The sequence below is a fragment of the Arachis hypogaea genome, chromosome 15, assembly GCF_003086295.3.
Source record: "Arachis hypogaea cultivar Tifrunner chromosome 15, arahy.Tifrunner.gnm2.J5K5, whole genome shotgun sequence".
In the NCBI taxonomy this organism is placed as follows: Eukaryota; Viridiplantae; Streptophyta; class Magnoliopsida; order Fabales; family Fabaceae; genus Arachis; species Arachis hypogaea.
The window spans coordinates 6,581,328-6,605,449 of record NC_092050.1 but is presented as its reverse complement, the minus strand read 5'-3'; the positions used below and the strand labels follow the sequence as shown (position 1 = coordinate 6,605,449).

At 34.9% G+C, this 24,122-nt stretch overlaps 3 protein-coding genes across 8 annotated transcripts; 2 read left to right on the top strand and 1 right to left on the bottom strand.

The window, feature by feature from the left end:
• The first annotated feature begins 7,329 nt into the window (after window positions 1-7,329).
• LOC140179075 (uncharacterized) lies at window positions 7,330-8,439 on the top strand. Its single transcript, XM_072217674.1, has 3 exons — window positions 7,330-7,759; window positions 7,840-8,002; window positions 8,145-8,439. The coding sequence occupies exons 1-3, from the start codon at window positions 7,330-7,332 to the stop codon at window positions 8,437-8,439; spliced, it is 888 nt and encodes a 295-aa protein (XP_072073775.1).
• Window positions 8,440-12,871: 4,432 nt separating this feature from the next.
• LOC112748218 (uncharacterized) lies at window positions 12,872-15,535 on the top strand. Its single transcript, XM_025796434.3, has 3 exons — window positions 12,872-13,731; window positions 14,303-14,490; window positions 14,695-15,535. Exons 1-3 carry the CDS (start codon window positions 13,116-13,118, stop codon window positions 15,319-15,321), a joined length of 1,431 nt encoding a protein of 476 aa, XP_025652219.1. The 5' UTR covers window positions 12,872-13,115; the 3' UTR covers window positions 15,322-15,535.
• Window positions 15,536-18,849: 3,314 nt separating this feature from the next.
• On the bottom strand, window positions 18,850-23,903 carry LOC112748215 (ACT domain-containing protein ACR1). Of its 6 annotated transcripts, none has more exons than XM_025796427.3 (8): window positions 23,117-23,903; window positions 22,855-22,972; window positions 22,432-22,609; window positions 22,257-22,302; window positions 20,964-21,078; window positions 20,451-20,518; window positions 19,494-20,285; window positions 18,850-19,404 (listed from the first exon to the last, which is right to left on the bottom strand). In XM_025796427.3, exons 3-8 carry the CDS (start codon window positions 22,500-22,502, stop codon window positions 19,021-19,023), a joined length of 1,476 nt encoding a protein of 491 aa, XP_025652212.1. In that variant the 5' UTR covers window positions 22,503-22,609; window positions 22,855-22,972; window positions 23,117-23,903; the 3' UTR covers window positions 18,850-19,020. The 6 variants fall into 6 exon arrangements, with proteins under 6 accessions (XP_025652212.1, XP_072073680.1, XP_025652213.1 ...); XM_072217579.1 differs by having other exon boundaries at window positions 19,521-20,285; XM_025796428.3 differs by lacking the exon at window positions 22,855-22,972 and having other exon boundaries at window positions 19,521-20,285; window positions 23,117-23,804.
• Window positions 23,904-24,122: the final 219 nt, after the last annotated feature.

Sequence of the window (24,122 nt, the reverse complement as noted above, 5' to 3'; positions counted from 1 at the left end):
ATATTGTTCTAGAGAGAAATTTGAGTTACTTTTATGTCCTGGTAACAGAATATGAACCTGTATGATTGAGATATAAGGTTGTTGGTGAATTTCTTCGTTTCAAATTAGCGTTTCTTTGACTGTAGGACTGGAGAGTATTTCTTGGAAGAATTTTATGTTTTCAAAAAGAAAATTTAACTTATTTGTACTGAATTTAAGTATAATTCAAATTACGTCTTTTATGAATTAAAAAAGATTATATTTTTAGACTAGCTGTTAAAGAATAAATTTATTATTTTTAATTAGTATATTTAACTATTAATTTTATTATTTTAATTTAATAATTTAATAATATATTTTTAATTTAAATTTTTAAATATTAACTATTAACCGCTGATAAAAACAATGGTCAAAACCCTCTTATATTTCTCTTACGTTAGGTCCAATCTAAATGAGAACTGCACGAGTGATAACAAGCAAATATGGAATGTCCATTTGGTAAAAAGTCAGGTAAAAACTTAGGTAATATCCGAGAGGCGTTAAATGAAAATTTAGTTAAATTAGTTAAATCATTTAACAGTTCTCCCCACCATGTCCACTTTCCCCCTCCCTTGACTTGTGGCCCTAAGATATAAGCGGGATCTGGGTAGTGCGTAATGATGAAAAAACAAAGGATTAGCTCCTAAACATCACGAATGATTAATTGATTATATTCGCCTGAGTAAGTTCATTTAAGAAAAGATCGATTGACTCGCATTTTAAATCTAGTTAATGGGTGTGGGTGTGATATCTTATTAATTATTGATACTACATTTACTCTTCTAATATATCTTATCGTACACTAGCATTTACACTTTGGCACCTATACTTTTTTTTTTCTTTTAGTTTTTGGGGGGTTAATTTGTAGTTATATTTTTATTAATTTCGTTAAGTGTACACTAAAATTAATTATTAAAATTAATTACGAATATAAAATACACATTAAAAATAAATTAAATTTTATATGTATTTATATATAAATATATGATACAAATTTTAATAAATTATATTTTTATTTGTAAGATAAACTTACATCATATTTTTAATTTAAAAAAAAAAACTTACATATTCTATTTTATCTCTGTCCCAAATTCACTTTATTGGACCTGTCAATAACTTTTTCTAGATATATTTAGATTTATTCAATTTTGCAAAATAAGCCATTCCAACGGCAACTAATGAAAATCATTCTCGAAGAAGATCTAGAATAAAAAATCGATGAAAAAAAAATACGGATCTATCAATTGTGCATATATCCATCTTTTTAGTCTTTTTGTTAGCCTCTTTTCGGCATTGCATCTCCTTTTTGAGCTGGTGCTTGACGTCTTCCTGCCGAGCTTGCTTGGATTCCAGTTGTTCAAACCACCTCAAATAATTATACACCAGTCCCAAAATTTTGACAATGTTATGCCCTTCTCCTTCAATATGAAAAACTGGATGGTTGAGTTGATGAGGTTGAGGTGAAGTCTGACGAGATTGAGAAGAAGGGTGTCTATGATGCTCATGGAAATGTGGAGGAGGTAAATGTGGAATAGATGGAGGAACGTGGGAAAGAAATGACGAAAAAAAGAAGACGACAATTCCGGCCACGACCTCTGGTATGAGAACTAGAATTAGAGACCGTTTCACCATCGTTTATGTCACTATTTGCCATTTACAAGAACGTCACTTTAGGTTTTTCGGTAACGGCGCAAATATTTTGAGGTGTTACCTGAAATTAACATGAATTTGAAATTGTACATGAGGTCTAAACCTTTTTTGGAAGAAATCTGACTTCGACACAATTTAAGCAGATTTTAGGTTAGATTGAATTAAAAAAAATACATATGTGTTAGAGTATTTATATAGTAGTAATGTAGACTTAGTCATTTTTTATTGATGATTTTTGAAGATCATGGATGATTATTCTCTAATAAAGTGAAAAGTTACTTTCTAAGTTTCTATGCTCTGGGTGGTTATCATCTAAAGGTGATAACCGAAGTAGTGGGGAGGTGCGCTTGCCTTGTTCCCCAAGTCGGACCGGTTACAGGCTTTAGATCAGAGACCCGTGTCCAAGCAAGTCTAACCCATGTGGAGTAGGCCTCCTGTCTTGGGCCGATCTTAATAGGGCCAATCTCAAACTTAGCTTATATGTTAGGAGCGAAGTGAACTAGGCTTGTATCATGTAGGTTTAGATATGAACAATATCTATGAATACTTATTAAAATTTTTTATTTTAAAATATTACTATTTTTATGCTTTTTTTAGTACAATAAAAAATATATCAAAATTTTAATAGACTAAATTAAAGTTTTGACTCTTCAAAATTTCAATTTTTAATAAAAGTAACCCTTGAATAAAAGAAATGATAAATAATTTTAATTCGATAAAACACCAAAAATAAGGAGATATATAAGAAAAAGGATTCTAAAAAGTACAGTTTAATTTTTTTTTTCAAACCTTCTAAAAGAAATGAAATATTTGCATATTACAAATTTAGTGATTTTATGTTTGTTTTATTAATTTGTTTGTAATTTATCGATGTAGATAATCGACTATCAAATGTTGTGAATTTTTAAATTAGAGACAATATCAATAGAAAATTTAAAAAATATATTGAAATATATATAAATAACTTTAAATAGTTTTGAGGTTAAATATTACAACAAAAGTAAAAAGAACAAAAGAAACTAAAAAAAATAAAGTACAAAAAAAATGTGAAAGGAAAGAGTAAAAAACGTAAACGAAAATTTTTCTATGAGTGTATGCAAATTATAATTTTAGAGTACATAAATAATAACCTCTCTGTGAGTATATAACTGAATTTTTGTCATACATATTATTTGATGGGTCTTCATGATTTTTTCCACCATCATATTTCGAATACCAAGCCAAATTGCTATACATGAGCACATAACCAATTTTACATATATGTGAAAAAAATATTTATTTTCAATCTAGCAAATGCCTCTAGTATTTATTTTTGATCGAAAAAAAATATAAATATTTAATATTATTCAATAATTTCAACAATATTATCTTCAACAATTTTTTTTTCTTTTTTTATTATTTAATGATTTTTTCAATTTCTTCAACAATTCAAACAAATCCAAAAATTTTTGATCAATTAATTTCTTTCAAATAAAAAACTTAAAATCATGTGCCACCAAATTTATAAATTTATTTTTAAGTATAGAAATGTGACATTATTTTTTATTTGTCCGAATCAAATTAACTTATTTTAAAATGGTTTGACTTTATACAAATTAGATAGACCAATTTTTATATCTTCTTTAAAAATTTGTTCATAGATTTTTTTTTTTCTAATTCTACCTAAAAATGAATAAATTTGGTGGGAGGGTAGAAACTATATAAATGCATGCTTGGTCAATGAGGATGGAAAAAAAATTTTCATTTAAGATATTTATTTGTAGCAATGTGACCAATTTTAAAAATATACCTTGTTACGTATTTTATTGTCTGACTTTTTCTAGAAAATATAAAAAATAACTTGAGAACTTTTCAGTCTTCAAACAATTTAGTTTCTTGAACAAATTTAAGAAATTGTGATACAAAACCAAGTTATTTGATAGTCCCAACATTAAAACCATTCATATTCAACATTTGAGTAACAATTTCTTTCACATTATGTTGCTCCACGCATTTCTTTTAATATCTCAGGCAAATTAGTTGTTTGTGGAACTCAAAGGTATTTGACATTTCTGTCGATTATTTTAGATTTTTAACATTTCATTAAATTTTTTGGAGTTAAATTCCACTTTAGTCTCTGAGATTGAGATTGGTGAGTTACACTGATTTAGTATTCGAAATTCCAATTGCACTAAATTAGTTCTCCAAATTCGAAAAAATACACCACGTTAGTCCTTCTCCCAACTTCTGTCACCGGAGCACTGACGCCGTCAGTGACGTGGCTAGTTCTTGCCACGCTGGACAGAATGAAACGACATCGTTTCTAATTTGGCGCTAAACACCCCCTTTGAACGACGTCGTTTGTATGTGATGAGAAATAAAACGTTAGACACCCTATTTTGTGTCGACTCTTTATCTTCTACTTCTCCAGGAGTGACACAGAAAAAAAAGTTTCTCTTCCATGAGTGACCCAAAATAGCAGCAGATAGCTGTAATATGATTTCTGGAGACCATTGGAACACGATGTTCACTGTGCAGTTGTCGGAACCGTTCGTTTGCCACTACAGAGATCTTCTATCTTGTCATCGAGGTTAGTGAGGATCATAAAATTTTATTTTTTCAAATTTAATGGAATGATGTGATGTTTGTTGATCATGGTTAAATGTTTTGTATATTGTGAGTCCACAAGTTTTGAAGCTAATTTTGTACTAGGGTTTTATTTTGATGTTTTGTGGGACTGTTTAGAGGTTTCATTTTATACTCTGTTTCGATGGTGGAACAATTAGCACCTTCGCATGAGTGATCGTATTTTTTTATGATATTTTCTATGCCTGTTATGAATGTTATTGATGAAAACTGCCTTAAAGTTATCAGTGTGTGTTACTGTTGATGAAAATAAATTCTTTTGAACCATGCAGATGGATGTACAGTTAGATATTATGTTCCACTATGGGAAAAAGTTTCAAAAGATGAGAATGGGATAACTATTTATTCCCCTGATAAGAAGGCATGTGTTGGTGATATTGATCAAGATACTTTGGATATATTCTGGGTGAGGAATTATTATAAAGAACTAGGATATGGTAAGATAGAAGAATGTTGGTGGCATGTTCCTAGGAGGAGTTTAGACAGTGGTTTAAGAGCTCTGAATTCTGATGATGAATTAAGAGAGATGTGTTTCATAGCTCAAGAGAATGATGGGCTGGTTGATATTTATTTTGAGCATGCAGTGTCATCACCAAAACTTCTAGAGGGGAAGAAGATTGTTCTGTATGTCGAAGATGAGCATGATGAGCTCAGAGTGGTTGGTGAGCCCAGGGTCGAGATGGAAAACAAAACCAACCTTGAATCACCCAAAAAATATAGCCCTACCAAGCCTAATGAGAAAGATGTAACAATGCCTGGCAATGAACCCCCTAACAAGCAAGATCCCAAAACAAGCTAACCACACCCTGTCTCCCAACAATGAACCCAGAACCACATCCAATTCTAATCCCAACGAAGACAATAAGCCCACTGTCCTGGCTGGTAACACCTCACCACCCAACAGCATAGAACCAACAAATCCTGGTGCTAATAACCCAATATCCCACATCAATAAACCCATTACCAACACTAACCCTAACCAAGCTACTACTGCAAAGCCTAAGAAAAAGACTCTCTAACTTGCCCAAAGACTAAACCTAAGGAAAAGGCCATCTCAAAGTCAAAATCCAACAATACATCTTCTTCCAAGCCCAAGTCCAGCTCCAAATGTCTGTCCAAGCCCAAGAGAAACTCGAATCTCAATTACAAAACCAAAGCCTATTGCACAAGATCTGCTTCAAGAGTGAGGCAAGTCCAGCAACCACACAAGAAAAAATAAGTTGTAATGTTGTCTTCTTTTGAAGATGAACACACCATAGAGAATAGTTCATATGAACTTGGGGGAGATGATATCTCAAGTGGTGATGACACAGTTGGAAAAATTGATAAAGACAAGGCAAGAAACTTTAAGTTGAGGCATGCACCTGTAGAGGCTTTTGCAAAATCTAAAAGGAAGTTAAGTAATGATGATGATGCATTGGTGGTGGATGATGAGGAGTGCGAGGTGGACTTAAACTTCTTATAAGTCCTTATCACAGGGGATGAAAATCTTGACAATGCTTTGGACACATGAGCAAAGTTTGATGGGGCCAACTCCTGGCACTCCGAGGAGCTGAAGACTCCTCCCCCTTCAAAAGATGAATTTTCAGAAGAAGAGCCTGATGATATTTTTCCAATATTTAGAGATAGTATTCGGTTTGGTGATTTGAAACTTGAGGTGGGAATGAAGTTCAATACAAAGTATGAATTCAGAGAGGCAATGAGGGAGTTTACAATTCAAGAAGGTAGATAGATTCAATTTATTAAGAATGATGCTGTCAGATGTAGGGCTGTGTGCAAGGTTGAGGAATGCAATTGGGTAGTTTATGCCTCAAGGGATCATGAAAAAACATGTTGGCAGATTAAAACATTCAACGATGACCACACATGTCCTAGAGAAGCCACCAACAGAGCTGCAAATAGGAGTTGGTTGACTAACAAGTTAGTGAAGAAAGTTAGGAAGTATCCTAAATTTAGACAATGTGAGGCAGTTGTGTACTTCAAGTCTAAATGTGACCTGATTTTGAATAGAAATTCAATTTTTAGAGCATTGGCAGATGCTAGAGCTAAGTATAAAGAGATGAGAAGGCCCAATATACAATGGTGAGGGACTATGGTGAAACATTTCTAGAGTGTAACCCGAGATCAACAGTGAGAATTGACACTATTCCATAGCCAGATGGAGGGGTGGTGTTTTAGAATATGTATGTTTGTCTTAGTGGCTACAAGAATGGATTTAAGGCAGGATGTAGGTGACTGATTGGATTAGATGGGGTATTCCTTAAAATACAGGGGAGGCCAGATTTTATCCGCAATGGGTCAGGACACAAATTATCACATATATGTTATAGCTTGGGAAATTGTGGATGTGGAGAATACGGAGAATTATAAGTGATTTCTGGAACTGCTCCACGAGGACCTCGGAGACTACAAAGAAAACAAATGGTTCTTTATGAGTGACATGCAAAAGGTATACTCATTCATTATCTTTATTTCCTTCCATGGTACCTTTTGTTATTTTCTTTTTTAATTTAGCTACGCTTGTTTCTTAAATGGAAGCTGGATTATAAATAGTGTAGTTGAGCTTGTTGATTAGTTGTGATTGTTGTCATATTTCGGAATACAATTATTGTATGTTTCCAGAATAGAATTCTTGTATGGTTCTTTACTGTTGCACCATAGATTGGTTTGAATAGGACTTGCCTTCTAGCTGGAATATTTTATTTGGTGTGAGTAGTGTAATATAGGGACCAAATTAGAGAACGATTTAAAGGTAGGGGACTATTATGTATTCATTAAACAAATGTTAGGGACTATTATGGGTTTATTTATTGTATCTGAGGGACTATTATGTATCACGACAAAAGTGAAATAAGTTGTTGTCTTCGCATGCAGGGCCTTATATCTGCTGTCCAGGAAGTCATGCCGCATGTTCACCATAGGTTCTACATGTGGCACCTATGGAAAAACTTTAACAAGCAGTGGAAAGATCTAGAGTTAAGGGGTTTACTCTGGGAATGCACAAGATCAACCACGTATTAAGACTTCTCTGATAATATGAACAAGATTAAGAAAATTAATGAAGATGCATGGAATTACCTGAACAAGTGGCCTAGGGAGTCATGGACAAAGTCAACATTCAGTCATAGACCAAAGCTTGACAACATATGCAATAATGCATGCGAGGTATTTAATGCAAGAATTAAAGAAGTAAGGGCCAAGCCAATAATCACTCTACTTGAGGAGGTCAGAATGTTCGTGATGAGAACGATAGCTAAAAACAAGGTTAAGCTGGCCAGCCATGTAGGGAAGCTACCACTAGTGGTTCAAAGTATACTGGACAAGATCAGAAAGGAGTCTAAAAATTGGTTGTCAATCTGGACTGGAGATGATGAGTATGAGAAGTTTAAAGTGCATGGATATCCAACAAACATGATGGTGGACTTGGGCAAGCGGCTATGCACATGTCAGTTCTGGATGTTAACAGGTAATTAGCTAGGATTCACATATGCTTTCTTTGGAATAATTAAATACTTTAATGATATCTTTGTTTGCTGTTTTCTTTAGGAATGCCTTGTGTGCATGCTTGTGCGGCTCTTGCAAGGGTGAACAGGGGACCTGGAGATTTCTATCATAAGTGGCTCACCATGGACACATATAAAGACACTTATGCCCATTACATAAATTTCTTACCTAGACAAAATTTTTGGGAGAAATCTGAGTCCAACAGGCCCCAAGAACCAAAGACCAAGAAAAAGACTGGACCACTTACAAAGAAAAGAAGAAAAGATGCAGACGAGGACAATGGAGGAAGCAAAAAAATCTAAGCCTACTAGAGTCCTAAAAAGACAACTGAAACCCTTCATTTGCAGATATTGCCTACAAAAGGGGCATATAAAAAGAGGTTGTCCAAAGAAGAGAGCAGTTGATGTTGTCACTGCTGTTAAAACTAAATTCAATGCACAAGGAAATGCAGCACTAGGATCAACTGTTGATCCAAATACTGTCACACCAGAAGCTATAAATGTTCCTCTACCTTTTGCGAATCAAGATGCACCCCAAGTCAAGCTCCTCCAGATCCTGCACCTCAACCTGTTAATGTTCAAAAAGTTGAGATCGACCTTTCTCAACCCAACTACTCAGATGCACAAGAGTCTCAAGAGGTAAATCATTTAGTTTAACAAACCACATCTAAAATTATTGTGCACAATCAGCCTAAATTTGGGTATTATTTAATTGGAATAGGCACCACTTTCGAGGCCATCCAAGTTGTAGACCAGAAGGAAGTCCTCACTACCATCAGGACTGATCACCATGGATCCCTGCAAGGAGCAAGCTCAGCCACATATTTCAGACTGGCCAGCTTCTTGAAATTTGTCCCAACACCCGGCTTAAAGCCCCCAAGGAAGAAGTAATGAAGATGTAGTTGAATTAAGAATCTTTTTATGAATCATACTTTTATTTTTTGGCTTCAGTATATGACATTAGACCAATTGTTATATTTGGAAACATTGTAAGGTTGATGACACTCTCTATCCTTGTTATTGGTGTATTTTGAATTTAGAACTAGCTTTTAATTTTGTGGGGGAGTTGTCACTGATATGGCAAGTGTTTTACTTGTTAATACTCATGTTGAAAACTCATTGTTATGATAACATCTTATTATTATTATGACAAATTGTTCTACTTTTAATTATGCTACTACAAGTTCTTTTTTACAATATTTTTTCATCATTTTGTTGGATGACAAAAACAGAGTTCTTGGTTTATGTTTATAACAAGACTACCAACTTCAATAATTGACAATGACACTTTTTCTTTCTTCTACTTTACAATAACCCTAATCACATCAAAACATAATCATCCTCAAACCTTAAATACCAACATGAAAACAGCAACAAACATTATAAATAGAGCCAACAATAACATGTACAATTTATGGGTCCTAACTTCAGCTTCTAACTTCCCAATTCTCCAAGCCAGATTGACCCTCAGTTCATCAACATCCTCAGTAGCAGTCACCCTTCCACTGATGTCTTCTTCTCCAATGTTAGTCCAGACAAACAAACCACACCCCCTCTTTTCACTGATATTGTAGTTAGGACACCCAAAGAATGGCTTGTTAGGGTTAGCCTCTGTTGTAGACCACCGAAAAATAGGGCGACAGCCACACCCACACCGCTCTAGAACACTCGATGCTCTACTAGTTCCTCTGGAGATCCTTTTGTTTGACCGCATGGAACTCTGACTCCCACTTGCACTCATGATCCTAAACCCAGAAAGCTGCACAATGAGGAAGAAGACGAAGAACAAAAAAAATGGGTAGAAGAAGAAGAGGAAGAAGTTAGGGCAAAAATTTTGATTATAAAAGGGGATAAAGACTAAATTGGAGCTAATCAAATTTATTGCCATGTCATCTAACCGTTACTGTGTCTAGCATGGCAAGAACTAGCCACGTCACTAACGGTGTCAGTGTTCCGGTGATGAAAATTGAGAAAAGGACTAACGTGGTGCATTTTTTCGAATCTGGGAAACTAATTTAGTGCAATTGGGATCTCAATGACTAAATCAGTGCAACTCACCAATCTTAGAGACCAAAGTGAAGTTTAACTCAATTTTTTGTGACAACATAGTTCTCAAATTATGATAACTCTTTCTTATTTTTTCTTGAGTCATTGTTATGAGAGAGTTAACTATACTTAAAGAATTTCAAAGTTAAAAGAAGATTTTTTTTTACTGTTTAACTTTACAGAATTTCAAAGCTTGAAGAATTGATTTTTTATTGATATTGTTCTATACAATTTGTCCTACTACGCGTGCTAATTTATTTTATTGATATTTTTTTGTAATTTTTTATTGTAGATGATCGACTATCAAATATTGTAGGTTTTCAAGTAGTCAAAGATAATATCAATAAAAGAATTAAAAGAAAAAAAAGAAATATTAAAATATAGATAAATATATTAATTTTATAGAATTCCAAAGTTAAACGTTACAATAAAAGTAAAAGAAAGAAATTAAAGAAAAAGTACAAAAAAGAAGTTTTTTTTTTGTGAATTTGTTAACTCAGATAATTAGAATGTTGAGAGTACTTGTCAAATGATTTTAACTTCTTTTACTAATTTTAAAATTCTTATTTATAGAGAATTATAATAATTAAAAAATTATAATAAAATCATAGTAGAAGTTATTTTCTTCTAATAACTAATATGACTATATTATGTGTATATTAAAATTAATTACCAAAATTAGTTGTCAATATAAAATATATATTAAAATACAAATATACTCTTCATCCTCACTTAGAGATCTCAGTTTTAAGTCTCATCCTAACTTAAAAAAAAATACAAATATATATTAAAAATAAATTAAACCACATATATATTTACACATAAATATATCCACAAGTCTTCATAATTTCTTTGACCATCACATTTCGAATTCTCCCCAACGTTTGGGGTAAATTCTATTTGTGTCCCTAATGTTTAAATTGTCCTATTTGTATCCCTAACGTTTGTAAAAGTGAGTCAATGTTATCCTGCCGTCAATTACACATCATGGGCGCTTTAGTTTGAATTTTAAAAATCTCTTCTTGAAGTTAGAATACAAATGTATGAGATAGAATCGATGATCTACTTCGAAAAATAGTTCATCAAATGTTGAAACTAATTCCTACAACATTTACATAATTCACTTTTCTAGGGACATAATTGAATCTAAACACAAATAGTGGGTATAATATTAAAATCGAACACATCCAAGTGAGACCTAATTGAGAATGAATACATCCAAGTGAGAATAATTGAAAAATATAATCTGCTTTGTTAGTATAATTCAAAGTAGGATAACATTGAATCACTTTTATAAACGTTAAGGATACAAATAGGACGAATAGGACGATTTAAACGTTAGGGACACAAATAGGACTTACCCCAAACGTTGGGGACAAAAACGATACTTTAATCTTTTTTTTTTGTTTAGAGGCCTTGTAGTCCTTCGAAAAAATTATCAAGGATCGAGTTTGGTATTCACTCTAAAATATATGTTTTCAATCTAACAATGTTTGTTTTTTTTTTTCTGAGTTAAGATTCAAAGTGGTCCTTAAAATTGTACTTGAGTCTCAACGTGGTCCTTTAAGTTAATAGTTATCCCCGAACTTGTATTCCGAAACTCATATTAGTCCCTAAAACATTTTCCATTCATCGGAACCCTAAAAACAACGTCGTTTTGTATTTATTAAAAAAAAAAAAAAGAAAAACACCCCCTTCCCAACCCTTCCCACACTCCCTTTTCCTTCCCCAACCCTTTCCTAGTTCTCCTTTCCCTTTTCCTTTCACGCTCCCCTTCCCCTTTCCAAATTTCCCTTTTCCTTTTCTTTCCACGGTTCCTTTCTCTTTCCCCAGCCCTTTCTCAGTTCTCATTTCTCTTTCACGCTCCCCTTCCTCTTCCCCATCCTCAGTTTTCCTTTTCCTTTTCCTTCTACGGTCCCTTTTTCCTTTGTCAATCCTACCCCAATTTCTCTTTCTCTTTTCCTTCCATGCTCCTCTTTCTCTTCCTCAACCTATCCTCAGTTCCCTTTTCCCTTTTTCCTTTTCCCTTTCCCTTTCCCTTTCCCTTTCCCTTTCTTAATTTGAAGCCCTTCCCATCTCTCTTCTCTTTCCTCAACTTAAGGCACTTCCTAACCCGAGGTCTCTGCCACCGCCTCTCGTCGGTTTTTGTCACGGCACCACGATGCTCGCCCCACTTTCCAACCTAATTTTTTCTCTTTGTTTTTTTTCTTTTGTATGGATTCTTTTTTTTATTTTTTTATTGCAATGGAGTTTTTCTGGATGTCTGAATACATTGATTTTGGCATGTGTTTAACTCTGTTTTTGTAATCTCTTTTTTACTTGACTGGAATCTTTGTTTCATTAATTTACTGCATAAAGTTCACGTAATTTAAAAGTATATATACTGTCTCTATTCATTTGTTGTTTTATACTGGGTATATAAAGAAAAATAAAATGAAGTAATTGAGGAATTAATTTTGATATCAGGGAGGCAAGGGAGACAAGAGAAGGAGAGGCAGAAAGAGATAGAGAGAAGACAAGAGTGTAAGAGACTAGGTTGGAGAAGGGGAGCGGTGCGGCGCGACACCATAACGGAGGTCGACAAAAAGCGGCAACAGAGAAAAAGGAAAAGGGACTCGGGTTAAGGAAGGGGAGACTCGGAGTTTTTTTTTTTTTTTTAAATATAAAACAACGTTGTTTCAGTGTTTCGATGTACGAAAAGTGCATTAGGGACTAGTATGAGTTTTGGAGTGCAAGTTCGAAAATAAAATTGAGTAACTATTAAATTCAATAACCATTTTGAAGTTCGAATACAACTTTAGAAACTCCTTTAAAACTTATTTTTTTTTTTAGAATTTTTTACAAGAATAACAAAAGGATAAAAAATTGAAAAAAGTATTACTGTATTAGTGATCAATTTTTTTTTTATATGCCTGTTTAGAAATATCCTAACAAAAATTAGATTAAATGCATGAGTCAATTTTCGTTGCAAAAATAATGATTTTGTCAAACTAAAATCATATATTAAGAGTCAAAATGTGGATTATTTTATTGCAGATCAATGTATTTTATAACTGAACTGTTAGATGATTGAAAATTATTATGTTTGTACTTTGTACTTCGTAGTTTAGTAGAGGGCGAAACGACGCCGCATAAGAGACAAAGGGTATTATCTGGTTAAGAGGTTAGAGGTCCTCATCAGTAATGTAGTGATGAACTCATCGATCATCATGGATGAAACTTGAAACTTGAAACCTGGTTGGAGAGAGAGAGAGAGAGAGATTGGAATCAACCATGTCCTGGTTCGCAAGGACTATTGCTAACTCACTCAGACTCGACGACGAAGACGAACAACAACACCATAACCCTCCTAACGCCAATGAGCCCCATCCTCCCAACACCAAACCCGATTCAGATTCGACTATACCCGATCCACGCTCACCCTCATCCCCGTCCCCCGCATCCACCCCTCGCGGCGTCAAAGAGGACCTCTCCGAGCTCACCAAATCCATTTCCCGCCAGTTATGGGGCGTCGCCTCCTTCCTCGCTCCCCCTCCCCCTCCCGCCGACCACGCTCTCGCCGCCCATCCTGCAGGCAACCTCGATTCGGATGCACCGCCGAGAGAGCAAGAAGAAGAAGAAGAAGACCTCATTGCTGGAATCCGAAGCGATTTTGCGGAGATCAGCGGGAGGTTCAGGAGTGGGATCTCCAAGCTTTCCGAGAACAAGGCGGTATCGGAGTTGACGAAGATGGCGTCGAATTTCCTTCAGATTCGACCCGAAGAAGATGATTACGATCTCGAAGGTGTGGTTGGAATAACCGAGGACGTTGTGCTCTTTGCCAGAGACGTTGCGATGCATCCCGAGACTTGGTTGGATTTCCCTCTACCTCACGCTGCCGATTCCGATGGTATATTCAATTTTCTTTTCCCTGTTATCAGAATTAATAAGTAGGTAATTTCTGTCTTTCTTATCATCGCTAATTTCTTTTCCTGAATGCTACTTCTTTTTTTGGAATCAGAGCAATCAAAAGCACAAAATGCAGTTTTTCCAGGTCATGGTTACAGGAATATCTGAATCTTAATTAATTATTTGTTATTCGAAATTTAGATGTGATTTAATTTACTACTTTGCTCACAAATTTCATAGAGACTAATCCTTTTTAACATCAACACATTATGAACTTAGCGACTGTATGCTTTTATTGATTTATTTCTCTTACATGTTAACAACTCTGTCGAGCTTGAACTTGAAGCTTGGTAATCTGTACAGTAATGTTTACTTTTCCCATTCCATGAAAATCAATATTTTCATTATCACCATTTTTTTGTTTGTTTCTAGTCGAAATGTTTAGCAGCTAAAACTGTTTAGAATTCGCTTTGTTCATCTTAAGAACCTTCTTTTGGATAAGAAGAGTTATGGCATTAGGATGTCACGTGTGTGTTCTGCTTCTTTATCTTCAAAATTTTATTTCAATGCAGATTTTGATTTGTCTGATGTGCAACAAGAACACGCTCTAGCTGTTGAAAGTCTAGCTCCAAGCTTAGCTTCTCTTAGAATGGAACTTTGTCCGGCATATATGAGCGATGCTTGCTTTTGGGTGATTTATTTTGTACTCTTGCACCCTAGACTCAACAAAAGTGATGCCGATCTTCTATCAACCCCACGGGTGAGTGAAATGCTAATTGGAAGTGATTGTTCTTGCCTTGATGTATTTGTTTGGCTTATTTCAGAAATTTCATGGCCTAACCATTGTTCATGCCTTGTATAACCAAGATTATGATATTTACTTTATTGTCTAAATACTTTAACCACATGCAACTAATTCATAAAATAGAGACATATTAACTTGAAATTCATGTAATGTGTGCAGATAGTGGAAGCTAGAGCAATGTTAGCCCATACATTAGAGAAAAGAAGCACAGAAAAGGAAGAACGTGATTTATCTGCAAAAGGTGATTTTCCTACAAAAGAGGGAGACCAAGATCTCCTTGTGCCAACCAGTGTCCCACTAGAATCAGTTCCTCTTCAAGTTAAAGCTGCTGTGGTTGAAGCAGCCCCATCTGTGGATATATCTGATTTTGAGATGGAGAAACATCCTGTAACTCAGACTACTGATGTGTCTATGATTAAAGAAGCACCGGTAAATCTGACTGCAGAACAATCATCATCTATTTCAGCAAATAGATTTTTGGATGAAGCATATGATGAGGATGATGCTGATGACTGGTTGAAAGAGGATAGTTCTGAAATGGTTGGTGGAAGTGGAACTTCTGGGCCTGCTGGTAATGAAGAGGACGTGTCATTCAGTGATCTTGAGGAGGAGGATGTTGCTTCAAGTTATAAAAAGACTGGATCAGGGTCTGACTCTTCAACAAAAGACTCTCGAGATTGGGTGCAGTTAAGCAGACAGGCTGGTTCTGAGCATTCAAGTGCTCGAAATTCCGAAACCAAGGATTCTAGTGATTGGCTGAATGTTGATGACATTGACGTAATATGACAATGCCTCAGAAACTGGCCTAGATGTAAGTGTTTTTACTATATTCCCCTTTTATTTTGTGAATATGTGCATAGTGTCTGTACTTTATGATTAAACACTGGAAACCATATATGTGTACATAAAGCCTGTATCCACCAGGCATTATGTTATGTGTGTTTATAACTGCACCACACATGAACAAAATCTGATTTCATATTGGAATTCCTGTTTCAAAGTTGTTTGTGAATACTTTAAACTGGCTGAACTTGTATTTGAACGATCTTATGAAGCCAGGTAGAAAATATCAGTAGCGGCTGCAATAAATATTTGCTTTAATAGGGTATCAGGAGAACTTCCCTCTAAAATGTTCGGAATACAGTGACCGAGACATAAGCAAATTAAGCATGAGTAGAACTTTTATTTTAGTAATAATTAGGTGTTATACAATCCAAATAATCCAGCATCTTCCCGTAGGAGGAGGTTGATTACATGATCCTTATTCCGCTTGGTTTTATCCATAGCAAAATTTTCAAGTACATGATGCATATTTCATAGTCTTGGTGAGGCTTTTTGGTCTAGACCTTCCAAGGTTCCCATTTGATCTAGATATTGCTCCTATGATATCCTTTGGGCTTTGATGTATATACATGAAATTTGATTTTCTCAGAGTAAGAATCCTACTAATGAAATTCATAAAAGTGGCTTCTATACTGATATATTTGTTCTTGAAATTGTTTTACGCTGGACTCTTGGTTTGTTTCTATAATCTAATAATCATAATAAAAATATAGAAATGTAGCTGATATGTGAGAAGTGGCGTTAGTAGTTGTAGATGTACAACAAACACCCTCATTGATTCTATTAACATTGCCGAATTGGCTTTTGTGGGCGTTATCGCGTCACAAAAGGGGTTCGATATTGTTTTGTACCGACTCCAGTTAATGACAAATAATCTGAAAGACATGGAAACAAAATTTAATATGTTCATGGGACAGATAAACTGTTACCTGTGTAAGTGTTGCGTAAACTTTAACTAGTTGGTTTTGTAGTTCTCTAGCGGCCTAAGATATGCACGATAATTGTGCAGCTTCACATCAATCATGAGATCTCAATAGAGTACTCTCTTTTTCCACCTTTCAACATTTATGCCGCATTTTGTCATGTTTCCCCTTTCTCTTCTGCTCTAACATATACAAATATACAATTAAAGCACTAAGATAACATTTGTTTTGAAGTACTGGGACGGAAACTAGGAGACTGAGATTTAGTATTATATTTGTTAGTTCAGAAATTGATAATAAAATTTAGTATTTTAGTACCTTAGTGGGGATACAGGGGACTAGAATTTTTTGAGAAGGAGACTAAAACTTTAATAACATTCTATACCTAAAGTATTCTATTTTAACTAATTAATTCTAATTTTACTCTTTGTACAAATTAAATTAGAGTTTCATTCTTATTTCAGTCTCTGTCTCTTACTTTACACTAAACACAACACTGCGACTTATTTCAATCTGTCTCTTAGTCTCAGTCTCTTAACCTCTGTGTCTCTTCTAAACGCTACCTAAGTTTCCATTTTATTTTTCGTAACCACATTTGAAGAGTCTATTATCTAAAGCAGTAAAAAATGAAACGGGGGCTTGTTTGTTCTATTTATTCATCAACCACTACCCAAACAAAATGCTCGTGGGAAGTATTGTTAGAGCTACATTCATTCTTAGTACATGGACATCCTTCTTGCGAATTGGAAGGTGGATAAAAGCCTGAGAAGACTTCAATTCCAAGTTAGGATTGGTGCTCTACGCATAACCTGTTTAGCTGTCCAAGATAGTTTTGGCACTTCATTTTCCATTAGATAAAGTTTAAAACATGGGATTCCACTTTTGCTTCTAAAGTTCTTATAAATGCCAGTGTATTATATTACCCTTTGCATACATTAGATAACAGGTACGCCAAAATCAATAGAAATCAATAGAGTCTATACGCAAATCGAATTCAACCATTCCTACCTGTCATTTTCCGATGCCAAATTGACCCACTCGAGTCCTGATCAATGAGGAAATAGTTGAATACATCACACACGTCAAAACCAAGGGTAGGTTGCTTTGGTGTCTTGATAGCATGCTGGAGGCATGGATCATTGGTGACTTGGTGTGTAGAGGTAGAAGCTGCTTTGGTGTCTTGATAGCATGAGGTAGAAGCTGCTTTGGTGTCTTGATAGCTTGGTGTGTATGTGTAGAGGTAGAAGCGAGAGGATTGGTTCGGCAAGGTGTTTGATACTTTAATAATATTAATCCTTTTAATTATACGAGTAATACGAGTAAGGTAATTCAATGTTTGGCATTGGTGTACTCTCTGTCTAATTTTTATGTATTAGTAGAATTTTCACACTATCAACCAATGAAAATTTAAAAAGCTTGTCAATTTATGGTAACTAATTACCTACAAAATGCATAATTTTTTACTTTCTGTGGACTAAAAATTGGTGTATATATTAGCTTTAGTAGTAATGATACTTAAATAGAGTACTACTAAGAGTGTTTGGTTTCACTTACTAGATACAACTAAATGTAGTGGTTTTCTACATGTAAATGATCAAAATAGGTACTTACAAAATTTACATGGTTGATAAAAATTATTATAAAAATACAAATGTAAATAAATATTCAAAATATTTAACAATGTGTCATATATATAAAATAAAAATTTGAAATATTTAAACACGTGAAATATATATTCACAAGAAAGATTTAAAAATTATATTTGATATATTTTTGGTAAATATGATTAGAAAAAGAAAAATATCAGCGTGTTTTTATAAATTGATACTAAGAAAAATACTCAAATATACTCGTACAATATGTGTGTTAACTAAAATTACTGGTCAAAATAAATAAAAATTATTGGCCACATTGAACTTTTCTCTTAGAAAAATGAACTTTTGTTTTGATTTTTATCATATACCTTCTAAATTCTTATCTAAATATTTTTACCAAACTTCATATTAAATGTATTAATTGTTTGTCAAATACAAAAATTATTTACTGTTTATTAAAAAAAAGTACTTTCTGATTATTTTCATCAGATTTTAAATGTTTGTCTGCTCTTTAAAAAATTATTGTGATTTATTATTTTTATTATAAAATAATTTTACATATACATTCAATTCAATTACATAATGTTATATACATTAGATTTTTATTTCAATTACATAATGTTATATACATTAGATTTTTATTGACCGCATAAATAATTATAAAAAAAATGAATGTGACAAATGTAATTGTATAATTATGTAAAATATTTTACAATATTAAAATTAAACTCTTATTTTATTTGGTGTTCTAGGCTTCTAGTTTATATTTTTGTTAATATGCAGACACAGTTAGTTTATTAATTCATTAGCGAAGAGCATAATTTAGGTTTTTGAGTTTACTATTAACTTCTTAAAAAGCATAGTTTATTTTTAGCGTTCTTCAAAACGTTCAGCTAAGCATGAAAATGATTTTCCCTTGATCAGAATAAAGTATTTGCTTTAAGCAACTAATGTAGGCAGGTCAGTCTATGAATCTCATTTACGGTGGAAAATCTATGTACAGCGACAATGGAAAAGAAGGTCATTAGTTAGAGGAATCTAAAATCGAAACGACGCCTAAGAATTCTAATGGAGCTTATTTACACGACGACACATAGAGCTCCCAGGTGGTAGCTTCTCAGTTCTCAGGATCTAATGGAGCCAAAACTACCTGAAAGGCGTTCTATCTGAGACCATAGCATGTTCCCAATAGAAACTATTGGCTTGGCCACCAAATTGTTGGTGGTTTCGTCCATAGCCAACAAGGAGGAGGAGGATGATTTAGGAACCCTATAAGGCGACTTGTGATCAGTAACTACGGTTCCGCCACACTCTTGTCTCACCAGCTCCGCTATATTAGGGTTGACTTGTTGACCAGAAGAGTCTGTCACAAAGAATGATCCCACCGCATTGTCCCCTTGTGTTCCAATCTCAACCCTTGATACCGATAGTCCATTCTCACGGAACACCCTTGTCACGTTCGACAGTAGACCCGTCCTATTCTTGGTGCGAATATCTACCCTTAATCCCTGCATACATACCGTACCGCGTTAGCTAGTGATGGCGAACAAATGATATTATATGCAGATTCATGCATGCACTTTAAATAAAAATACACCTTAATGGTGGGTGGAATGAGACGTACATGGGAGACTCTGCGTTCTATGGCAGCGATTAAGCATAAGATGAGCTTTTGTCTCTCGGATTCTTCGTCCAGACAAGCGCCAGCGACGGCGTGCTTTATAAAGTACTCCTGCTCGGCCATGGAACTCTTGGACCTGATGGCGGCGTGGAACACCACATAGTGCAAGTCGGTTAAGACGCAGACGGTATCAAAGAGTAGTTTAGGACGGTCCCTGCTCCTCACGTTGACCACCCAGTACCCTTTGTCCTTGCATCTACTAACGGACACGTGGGTCCCATCACACCCCTTCTTGTGCTCCCCGCTACTCTCCCCGTGACACGCACGGCAGCTCTCGTAGTCCCTGTCCGCGTACATCAGCTGGTGGAGCCGCCGTTCTGTGTGGGTGCGCCCCGCCGCCAAGTTTCTCAGCCTCACGCTTTTCCTCTCTCCGATATCGCCGTGGGCCTCCACCACGTTCTGAAGCTGCTCTTGAACGTGGCCCAGCCGTATTGGGTCCTTGATGGGCCCTGCTTTTAAAGCGTCTTCTACGTAGATGATGCAGGCCGCTCTGTCGTTGTGGGTCCAGGCCATTCCCGAGGTCACGGTACAGCCCAACTCCGCTAGCACCGCAGCTATTTCAGATAGTAGGCCGGGCCGGTCCAGCCCAGTCATCTCCAGGGCCGTGTTTTGGGGTGAGTGGGGCCCATCGCAACCATATGGTTCTGACGTAGTTTCATCATCTTCATCACTCGAGATATTTCCTTTTCTTCTAGTGGTACATAGTTTCTGTAAGTTGAATATATTTGCTTAGTTATACTTATACTTATACACTTATATGTTCGTGTTAATTTTGTTTTATGGTTTTACAAGATAGAAATAGGTACTGATTTGGATTATACTTGAAGTGATGACATGATAGGACAGTGGGAACAAAGATAGAAAGATGATGACCTGCTGAATGTGGAGCATGAGGGTTTCGTCCGTGAGCTTCTTGCCAGCTTGATCGGTCACGTGGAACACTGCATTGTATCATTATAATAATTGGGTTCATTCACTAGTTAAAAACTTAAAATAATAATAAAAAAAAGGAGCAGACCACAACACATGGATGAGAACAGGGTCATTATATTGCAGTTTAGAGACGATAGTAGTTATGGGGCTAAGAGTGTACATGACTCATGCATATGTCATACGGTAACAACAACAACAACAACAAACAAAGCAATTTATCAATTATCTACTGATCACCAGAGAAAATTATTATTTAAAAATGTGTAAGTGATCCTCATAGAGGGGCAGGTAAACCAATTTTAAGTAGACACAAACTAAAAAGAGACAAGTCAGTATTTTGTTATTTAAAAGATTTCTGTGTTCGAATAATATATATTCCTATCCCTCTTTAATTACAGTGTTGGTTCAATCATAAATGCGAAAGAAAATGGGAGTGCAGAGAGTGACACATACCATCCATAAACCATCCACCATCAGAGGAAATGTATGATCTAGAAATAATAAGATCAAGATCTGTCAACACCTGGACCATCTCCAATAATATCCCGTGCTTGTTTGCACTATCGACCTGTTAAGGGGAACCACAATATTTACAACTTTGAATTTGATTTATTTATCTATATAAAGGTTAAACATTTTTTTAAATCTCGTGATATATGATACTATGCCTGGTCCTTAATTTCTGGTGTCCTGGATCAATTGACCTCACTCGTTTGTGCTTTTAGAAAACATAAATACATATTTAATTTTTTTGGTTGATTGTTTTAAAAAAAATGAAGCAGAAAATAAGTAATTTATCTTCATATATTTTTAAAAAGACAAATATACACATTTAAAAAATATAAATTATAACCAATAATATTAAAATAAAAATAATTATACCCTTTATTTTCTAAAAATACCATTTTATGTAAAATAACTTCTTATTCATAACTATAATTGTAATTTTATAATAAAAATACTTATATCTAAAATAATTATATAAATATATCTAAATACAAAATATTTTTTATTTCTATTTTAAAATACTTCTCTGAACCGTACAATAATTGTACAAAGAAATGAGGCTTATTTCTGCTCGTAAGTCTGCTTTGTTTGCCTCTGATTCCCAAATCAGTGGCTCTCCATTGCCTAATAATGTCATTTTCATAGAATACAAATCTAATTTGGTTTTTATTTGTTAGGAGTGAAGCTGGGATTTATTTGTCTTTAAGTATAATTTATACTAAAATGAGATGACACCAAAAAAGAAATAGATAAGAAAGTAAATTGTTTCACGAATAGGTCTCAAATAAAGCTGAAGACCACTAATGTACTCCTAACTTGTCACGGCCGAAAGGGTAAACACCATTATTAGGCACGATAATAATATCCATTGCGCTTTAATTGGTTGCAAGTGGTATATAAGTGTGACAACTCAAGCTCTGGATCGTGATGCATCACATATGATAAAGTATTACACTTAAGCTAAAAGTGGGTTGAATTCAGGAATTTCTACACAAACACAATGGATATCTGTCTAATTGCTGATGCATAGCATAATCCTAAAATTTATCAAGTGATTTATTAAATATTAATACCATAAAGTACTGCAAGACTAGGGTTGGTTCAAAATCAGTGGGTTACGAAAACGATGTATAGCATAATCAAGCATAGTTAGAAATTCAAGTTCACATTAGATGAATAAGCTATGATTTTAAAGTATTAAACATATGCAAGTTGTTGGATATGAAAAATGCAGCTAACCTTCACTACGGTGCATTCTCGGCAAGAATCGTTGTCTATGCAGACCCTATACACACAGAGAATAACAGAAACCATTAAAATATCTTTACAATGAACCGTACCATCCGATCGAACCAAAAATCAGAAGCAGGCGAAAAAAAGAAGAGAAAATCGAAGAGCGAATGATGTGTAGTACCTGGGAGGATGTATTCTCTCAATGAGCGATTCAATTTCCCGATCCATGTGTGGATGGTAAAATATATCCATTGTCTATGACTAAGAACAAATCAGATAAGCTTCAATTAATTGGAGTTTGGCGGCGGCGGCGGCGGCGGCTGCAGGGTGATAACCCGAACTACTGCGTCTTCGTCGATCTGTACAATATGATGTATGAGTAGTTTAGAAGCATTCAAAGCGGCATCGCAATTGAAAAAACGCGTATTATATAATAATTGAAAAAGGCAGAAAGACGCGCGATATTGGAGCGCCGTCAATCTTGTTTTCTAAGCGATAACACCGAAGCAATTAACCAAAAAATTCGAAAAACCGTTGGAAACCTTTCAGGATTTTAGAACCTCTGAGAAATTTCGTAGTAACGAATTGTTTGTTAAAAAATGACCTGAAGTTGTTACGGAAATTCAAATTGAAAATACGGTTTCTCCGGTCGCATTGGAGGATTCAAAAAAAGGGGCGGCATTATGGGTTGAAGCTTCCAACTAATTGATCAGGCAATTTTCCTTTTCCAACAAAAAAAAAAAAGAAAAGAAAAGAAACTAGGTAAAGTAAACGAGATTTGAATAGCGCATAGTGAATTGAAGAAAAACATGGGAGGATAGGATAGGATAAGATAGGATATGTGACGTAGGGCGGTTATGAATTACCTGTGGAAAAAGATGCAGCAGAAGTGAAATTCATGTAGTGGAGGTTTTCTATGTAAAAGAAAGAAAGAAAGAAAGATGGAACGCAGGGATACAAAGAAGGAGGCAATTCTTGATTTCTATGTTTGGCAGCGTGATCCCTGTTCACTCAACAATTCCAAGTGTTTGTCTATATATATAGATGTTGAAGCTTGACAAATATGTATACCCGCTAATGTCGGGAACAAAAAGGAGAAGTGCACCTCCTTGGTAACAGAGTAGCTAGAAGCCAGTATATATTTTGTTTCAATGATTAGGATTTACTTATAACTTATAAGATAGGAGAGTGAGGCTGCTGAGCCTGAATGGCGCACCACATCATCCAAGTTTCCAGAACTGAGTCTCCAAAATTAGGAAAATGATTAGAACGTGTATCCACGGGGTTAATCCAGTAAGGCAAGGTAGACGTGTGGTAGTGCCACGTAGCCTTTCCTTGTGTTATAGGTGTCAGCCCCGGTGTTCTGCACATGTGGTCAAACTCGGAAATTAAATCGCGGTGGCTGGGTCTCGTCTCCCTCACTCCTCCTGAAAGCGACTGCCACGTGTTTCTTTCAAGAGAATGCGGTTGGGAAATCAGTTTTGGGATCACACCACGCCGTGTTTTTAGCATTCAGTTCTCTGCTTGGCCGCAATTTCCTTTCACACGAGTGTCACTCAACCTTTGGAGGCTGGATGCCTTTTCTTTATTTCCCCTTTTCACCTTTTCCCCAAAACTTCAGGAACTGTGCAAGTGTGCAGTAATAATTTAGTCGTATCTCGATGCCTTGACTCTTATTATTACTAAGAGCATTTTTCATTGAAAGCTAGATTTTATACTGACTATAATTTTATGTTTAATTTTTAGGGTAAATTATTAGAATAAATCAATTCACAATTAAAATTATTCAGATTTTCTAAAATAAAAATAGCTATTTGAATGTTTCAAGATCTAATTTTATATAAATAAAATTTATTAACTTTGATTTATCAA